Source organism: Crocodylus siamensis, chromosome 6 (genome assembly GCF_052110815.1).
Source record: "Crocodylus siamensis isolate JL-2025a chromosome 6, ASM5211081v1, whole genome shotgun sequence".
NCBI lineage: Eukaryota > Metazoa > Chordata > Crocodylia > Crocodylidae > Crocodylus > Crocodylus siamensis.
In genome coordinates this window covers 49,464,663-49,472,960 of record NC_143400.1, presented here as the reverse complement: position 1 = coordinate 49,472,960, position 8,298 = coordinate 49,464,663, and the positions used below count along the sequence as shown (strand labels likewise).

The 8,298-nt window shown below is 41.0% G+C and overlaps 1 protein-coding gene across 1 annotated transcript; it reads left to right on the top strand.

The window, feature by feature from the left end:
* Window positions 1–4,922: 4,922 nt before the first annotated feature.
* On the top strand, window positions 4,923–5,885 carry LOC149862801 (olfactory receptor 14A16-like). The gene has a single exon (XM_090054117.1). The coding sequence runs from the start codon at window positions 4,923–4,925 to the stop codon at window positions 5,883–5,885; it is 963 nt and encodes a 320-aa protein (XP_089910243.1).
* Window positions 5,886–8,298: the final 2,413 nt, after the last annotated feature.

The window sequence follows — 8,298 nt, the reverse complement described above, 5'->3', positions numbered from 1 at the left end:
AACTAAATCACTATTAATTTGAAATGGCTCTATCGTAGGGGCAGGCAAAATACTGCCTGTGAGCTAGATTCTACCCAGCCCAGCAGGCCCCTAAAAATTTAGAAAATTAATATTTATTTGCTTTTGGCTGCCTGTCAAAGATGACAGGACCCAGGGCCCAGCATCTGCTCAATGATATATTGCAAGACTTACCTAACAAATTTGTGGTGGCCTGTTCCAGTGATATTCTGGTTTATCTCAGTGAATGCAGAACACCACAGCCGGTATGTCTGTATGTTCCTAGAAAGGCTATGACAACATGGATTATATGCCAAACTGGAAAAATGCACGGTTGAACTATCATCAAATGTCAGGATTTGTGCTGTCCCCAGATGGATCCCTGGAAGGTGAGGAAAGTCTGCAGCTAGGCACCCCTATGTTTGGTCCAGGAAATACAATGGTTCCTAGGATTCACAAAATTTTACAGGAGGTTCTTTTTGCATGGTTGGTAGCAGCCTTCCCCAGACTACTCTAGAAGGATGTGCTTTTTCCCTGGTTGGCAATGTGCTTTCAAAGAGTTGAAAGAAGCTTTTCTGTTAGCCCTCATAGTGGTCAGCCACTGCAATTCCATCTTCACTGAGGAAATGCACACATGCAACATAGCAATTGTGGCATTGCTGTCAAAGAGGTGTGGCCCACAGAAGAGTTTACATCCTCGTGCCTACATCTCCAGGAAGCTCACTCAAGCAAAGCTATAAAAACTTTGGCAAGCGGATTCTTGGTATCAAAGCCACCTTTGAGAAATAGTGCCACTATCTAGAGGGGCCCTGAGAACGTGTGCAGGTCTTCACTGACCAGGAGGACCTGGAATTCTTTCAAACAGCCAAGGCCCTGCACCAGAGGCAGGTATGTTGGGCCTTATTCTTTTTCCATTTTAACTTTACAATCTCTAGCACCTAGGTCCAAAAAAATGGTAAATCAGGTGCTCTATCGCATAAGCGAGAATATGAGGTGGACCAGGCTGTCATCAACCCAAGCCCTGAATACATCTTGAAGCCATACAACTTTGGAGGTGCAGACCTGTCAAAGGATCTGATGTCTGCAATCCATGTTGTTCCTATCACTGGATTGCCACCTCCTGAGGAAAGAGTAACTGGCAACTTGAGAAGAGATTTCCTTCATCCGTGCCCCACACATACAATGGCTTTCAATCCTGCCATAATCCCCCTTGGCTAGTCATCCAGGAGTCTCAAAGATGTGTTACTTGGCCTCCTATATTTTCTGGTAGCCTCTCTTGAAGACCATGGTTTGGAACTTTGCAAGCTCCTGTGATACATGTGCTTAGGTCTGATGTCCCCAAAAGAAACCCTGTGAGTTACTCCTGTCCCTGGAAACCCTTCACCTACCCTGGGTTGTCATCATTATGGACTTTATCGCAGAGCTGCCCAAATCTAATGGATTTACCTCTATGCTGGTGGTAGTAAGCCATTTTATGAAAATGGCAAAGTTAATTCCCTATAGTGTGTTCCTACCAACAAAGAGACAATACAGCTTTGGGTAACCCACATAGTCTAGTGGTTGGAATCTTGTTCAAATCTGTAAGAGAACAGAAGTTCAGTGCACATAAACCACTTCCAGATGGCCAAAAGTGGTTTAAGATAAATCTGGATGGATGTAGTTTCAGACTTAAGTGATTTAGGTTAAACCAGTTTATTGAACTTCTGTCCCAGATCCCCTACAGATTCAAGTTAACTCACAGCCCTGCAGCATCCCAGGATACTTTGCACATCCTCTGCAGACCCTACTTTGCAGAGTTGGCAGGCTAGCCTTGGACAAAACTACCTTCTCCAGCTGAGCAGAGAGGCGTGCTCTAGTGCCCCACAACTTCTAGCCTGGGCCACTGTAGGCATGTGGCTGCATTTATGGAATCAAAAATGAATGTCTGTTCACTTCCTTATTGATTCTATCTACACAGCTTAGATTAACCTGTGAAGATTGAATTGATTCAGCCTTGGGCTTTTTGGCTGTCTGTACTTAGCCTCAGTGTTTCCCAACCTTAAGGCCTCTGAATAGGCACAACAGTGATTACAGGCCTGGAGACCAGGTCATATGGGGAGAGACTGAAAGACCTGGGAAACTTCAGCCTGGAGGAGAGAAGACTCAGAGGGGACTTGATGGCAACCTATGAGTATATCAAGGGCATAGATCAGGGCCCAGGAGAGCATTTGTTCACCAAGGCCTGCCAAGGGAAGACAAGAAATAATGGGCACAAGATCACTTCAGGCTAGATATCAGGAAAAACTTCTCTACAAGTTGAATGCCACGGGTTTGGAACAGGCTCCCCCCAGAGGTCGTACATTCATCCTCCATGACGATCTTCAAAATGCGTCTTGATACCCATCTTGCTGGGGTCATCTGATCCCAGCAGTCTTTCCTGCCCAAGTGCCGGGGGGGCTGGACCTGATGATTTGTAAGGTCCCTTTTAGACCTAACAACTACGAAGCTATGTTTTGTTATGCACATATGGCACTAAAGGATCACTAAAATATAACACAGAACAAACACAGAATATGTCTCACACCTTTAACTTAACTAACATTTAACTTTATTAACACATTAAATATGTTAACAGTTTCTGTTAACAGAGTAACACAGAGAGAAAAACACTTAGTTCAATGGTCACACCCAATCCCAGAATTTATTCCACTTCACAGATAAGGTGGCCAATCATTTCCTGAAAGTAGAGGGTAGTTGCCTGTGGGTAATGGCTCTTTTTCAATCCAGATGTGTTTGGACGATGACACACACCCAACTTTCTTGTTGCCTCCCTTTTACGCTTTTTCTTTAATTCTACTCCTCCCATGACTCTTCATTTCTGGGTACCATTGATTGGTTTCCCCATGATCATCATACCATTCATGTTCTTATCCTGTCAGCATATAACTTTGTTCCAACCCATCACATGCACACATCTTAATTTGATCTTTTACTAGTGTCTTAGTGTCTTAATTTGGGCATGCCATGCACTCCTAATTTGGTCTGTTCCTCAAAACTGGAAATTCCAAGGGCTCTGCAGTTAGGCACTGTCCAATCAGTACCCTCTTAACACCTTTCATTAATATATCCAATAATGTCATCCCTTTGATGTATTTGGTTAGTGCCAACTTCAGTTACTTTAAGTTAGTAACAAAGCCTACATTTCACACATCTACACTGATAACACTGGAATAAAGCAGCCTGTGAAAGTGAGCTCAAGTCTAACTGACAGTGCAAACACAAAATGCCCCCAAAAATTAAAAAATAATAAGGCTATGCAAAAACTTAAGCAATGGTTAAATAAGGCTGAATATGAGACAAGTTAAAATAATACTATAATTCACCACTCAAGCAGGTGCAAATAAAGCTAAATGTAACAAGCTACCTTAATAGTTCGGCACCCCTGTGTTAGAGACTGTAAAATATGCAAAAATTAGGGGGAGCTGGAACCTGGGATGGATGTGAATCAAGGGGAAGGGGTCTGAGTGTCTGTCACTCATGGCACAGCCATTTCAGGACCATGGCACTACTAAGAGTTACTTTGCTGATGTTTTCCCAATGTGATACTAAGCAATAGAGCTTTTTTGCTGAATAATTTAATATATTAATTAGATTTTTAAATTAATGGTTTTCTACATGTTACTATCTGATTTATAGTCTTAAGTTATTGTTGAGAATAAAGTATTTTTCAATATCATTATATAATAGGTAAATTGGGCATGGGAGTAGAAGTCTTTTAGCACTGACAAAAATACACTTGCTAACCTACATAGGAGCCTATCTAATTGCAACTTGGTGACTGCATCCTGTGGTACCAAAATACCCATCCCAGTCAGGCTTATAGGGATAACAAAGCAAGATATAGAAGTTTTGTGCCTTGGCAGAGATGACTTGTGTGCTGCAGGGGATTAAACTAGAGCCACAGGTATTCTGTTTTGAGTCTATACAGCTCAGACTGTCTTTGCTTCTGAGCTGTGCAGGACTCTGGGGAATGAGTCCCACCAGCCTTTGGAAACAAACAACTGAAAATTGCCTTCTTGCTTCAGTCCTTTTATACAAGGCATGGTTGAGGTCAGCTGCGCACTCAAAAACCTGTTTGGATTTACTTCAATCAGTTTAGTGCCAGCGTGAGCAGAGACAGACCTCTGAGTTACCTGTGCTTTTGGGGACTATAGATTAGTGGCTGGTGCAAAGAAGATCTGACAGATCGACTGGACATGAACAAAGAATCTTGGCAAGGGAAGCTTGAATATGACACAAGATGAGGAAATTTCCATGAAGACAGTTTCAGTAAGTTTCCTGCATTCAGTGAAGTGTCTTGTCCTAGTAAGATGCAGAGGAGATTTAAGAATATACAAGTTGGAAAACCTGGCTATACAAATCATATTGACTGTAACATAAAATATCATCTAAGCTAAGACAGTGAATGAAGACATTTTCAGGGTTTTACTTTTAATTCAGATAAGGTTCTACAGCTGATTGAAGTGGGGGAGGAGGAGAGGACCAGCAGGGAATACAGCCTTTTATGTAATACCTATAGTATATTTGATCTCACAAATTGAATTGGTATCTTCTGGCTGAAGGTTTTCTGGTAAAATTGATTGAAAATGTAGATTTTTCAGTAAAAAAGCTATGGTTAATTTCTGGATAGGTACACATTTTCTTCAGTATTTAAATTAAAAATCAAAATGTTTTCATATTATGTGACATCTTTTTAGGGGAAATACATTTATTTAAAAAATGTTGGGGGGCAAAAATAAATTGAAAATATTCTACATTCTTATCATGAAACTTTGAAACTCTGGTCAAGAGAGATTATTGAAGGGAATAAAGAAGCCACCAAGTTGTTACTTTCTTTCTTATCATTTTTCTTATTCTATTATCCACAGGTTTTGCACAGTCTACCAATGAATATGTCCAATTGGACCACTGTAACTGAGTTCCTCCTCCTGGGGTTCTCTGACACTCGGGAGCTGCAGGTCTTACACTTTGTCATCTTTCTAGTAGTATACCTAGGAGCCCTGGCAGGGAACCTCCTTGTTATCATTGTTGTAACAATGTACCACAACCTCCACAGACCTATGTACTACTTCTTGGTGAATTTGTCCATTCTTGACCTTGGATCCATCTCTGTTATCATCCCCAAGTCCATGGCCAATTCTCTCTTAAACACCAGGACAATCTCCTATTCTGGATGTATGACCCAGGTCTTCTTCTTCCCTCTCTTTTCTATAGCTGATCTTGCCTTCCTCACCATCATGGCACTTGACCGGTATGTTGCAATCTGCAAGCCACTGCATTATGAGATGATAATGAACAAGAAAGCTTGTATTCACATGGCTGCCAGTGCATGGGCCAGTGCTATTCTCTATTCTACACTGCATACTGGGGGCATGTTCAGCATACCCTTCTGCCATTCCAACACGATCAACCAGTTTTTCTGTGAAATCCCCCAGCTCCTCAAACTATCCTGCTCTGATGCATATCTCACAGAACTGGGGATTCTTGTATTTAGTACATGTTTAATAGCAAGCTGCTTTGCTTTCATAATTGTGTCATATGTTCAGATCTTGCCTACAGTGCTACGAATCCCCTCTGAAGAGAGTCGGAAGAAAGCCTTCTCTACCTGCCTTCCTCACCTCATTGTAGTCTCCTTGTTTGTGAGCACTGGGATCTTTGCCCACATGAAGCCCACTTCAGGTTCCCCCTCAGTAATGGATCTTTTTGTGACTGTTTTATATTCTGTGATTCCTCCATTGATGAATCCGGTCATTTATAGTATAAGGAATAAGGAGCTGAAATCTTCTGTGAGGAAACTGATCCATAGGAGGGTATTTGACAATAATAACAGATTCATCTCCATCTCATGACTGTAGTTCAGTTGTATTATTCTTAACTGCTATAATGAAGTACTGACAGTATTGTTTCTTTGAAAACATAATGGGGAATTAGTTTGTTGAAAATCAAATTTTAGTGTGGTAAAAACATTATGTGATGATGCCAAAATTAAAGGATCTTTCATTTTTGTGTTCTCACTCTCTGCATGTCCATTTTCAAGTGACATATATAACATATCTTATTAAGGCACTGTCTGTAACAAATAAAATCTTTATACATAGCAGTGTCTAGTTTGGAGGACAAAACATCTTCCTGAGGGATGAGTCAATTCGTTTTTTTTTTCCTTTCTAATTTCTTTTTCTCCATATCATTTGATTGATTTAGTGGATGATTTTGTATGAAGTCAGTATAGAATGGAAGACTGTGATTATCAAAGCAACAGAGCATGGAACACTGGATTTCATTTTATTAATTTTTGTTAGGACTTAATCTTTTCTTTAAAAAATAATCAATATTGATCTAAAGAGTCTAGGTGAGCTGTTTTTTGGGAGAGAATTTGAAGAGTAAAAAATTTGTTTAAATTGCTTTGTATTGGAGTTCTTAATATGTCAACTCGTTGGGGTTTTCTAAGTGACAATATGCTTGTGTATACAATATTGAAGGAATGAAAAATAAGTGTCTATAGATGTTTGAACAACACTCTCACAAGCTTTTTTGTTATTTTTCACTGTTTTCCTAAAAATGTATTACTGTGTGCCTAAAGTCATGTATGTATGTGGTTGATAAAGCTTGAATGAACAAATATATGGATGCTATGTCACCTTTGTTATGGTAGAAACGCTCTTTGGAAGAAAGAAACTTTGGGGTACCCTTAAAGACAATCTGTCTCTAAATAAGAAAGATGTAATTGGAATTTCACCATTTATCTCAGTGTTCAGAATTTGGCAATGTGCTGTTTCTTAGAGGGGTAAGTTACAGCTCGTATTCGCTGCTGGGAGAGATTAGTTAGGGTTCCTACTATAGCTTTTCCTGCAACTTAAGAACAGAACGTACTGCATTGTGGGATCTTGCCCTTGGGCTTTTGTAGATTCTTGTAAGAGGCCTAATAATTTTGGGGTTGCCAGCCATACAACATTTCAAAAGGGGAAAAGCCAGACAATGATGGTAAGATCTCCCAAATCACAAGTATAAATAGGGCTGTAGCTTGTCCCAACTTTGGGGTTCCCTAGCTAGAAAGCTTCACAACATTTCCTTGAAAGTTCGGTTGAATCTCTCAACAAACCCACCTGTTTGGGGATGGTAAACTGAGATCTTCACCAAATGGATCTTTAAGAGTGACCAGACCTCCTGTAAAAGCCATGACATAAGCACAATGCCCTGTTAGGTTAACACTTCTTGGGGAAGAGAGTATTTTCAATAACTGAAGCAACCAATTTAATCAAGGCTGAAAGGATGGCTGCTGCTTCTGGGTATCTGGTGGCATAGTCTATCAGCACAAGATTAAACTGGCTACCACTTACACTTGGCTCCACTGATCTGAGCAGGTACACTCCCACTTACTCAAATGGGGTGCTGATCAGTGGGTGGAGCCCTAAAAGACTCTGTAACTGGACCTGGGTCCAACTAGCTGGCATTCTGGGCAAGACGCACAGTACTCTTTGATGTCTTGGTACACTCCTGGCTAAAAGAACTTCCCAAATATCCTCTCCTGTTTTTTCTCCACCCACAAGTGGATCACCCTGTGTATGTATGTGCTAACTTCAATGCTTGTTTTTCATACTGTTTTGGTAATGAGAGTTGAAATCACCAAGTTCCTATAATTCTATCTCTTGTAAGCCTTACTAAGAGGTACCACTGTAACTGAAAATGAAGTTCCTGAGATGCCAAGTTGGGGTCCACCATGACCCTGTTGGTATGGCTCTGTCAGTCATATGGTGGGGATATAAACAGAACCCTCCTTTGATTTTCAGTGAAATCAGGAGCTCCTCCCATCTGTTCCAGTCCTTCTATTGGATGGGTCCCTCAGGTTTGGGGCCCTTTAAGATTTGCCTAGGGTTGTCTAAATTGTACTGCATGCCTATGGCATTCCAGAAAATCTTCTCCTGGTGATGAGGGCTTCTCTCCTGTCCCTTTAGTGTTCACAGCAAGATTTGGGATGGGGCCCAACAAGCTTGAGATCTGCAAATTGAAATATATTCCCTAACGACTGCGCATCTGGAGGAGAATGGGTCAATTTTAGCTCAGCCCTCTAGGCCAATTATAATGTTGCCCCGTGAGGTCAGGCCAACTCTCAGGATCTCAATATTGCGCTGTTAGACAGGAGGGTGTGACACAATTGCACATATACAAACACACAAATCAATTAGGTGCATACACACACACACTACCAGCTCAGGCACATACACAGCCAAACCAGCTTAGGCACATGCATACCTATCACCAATT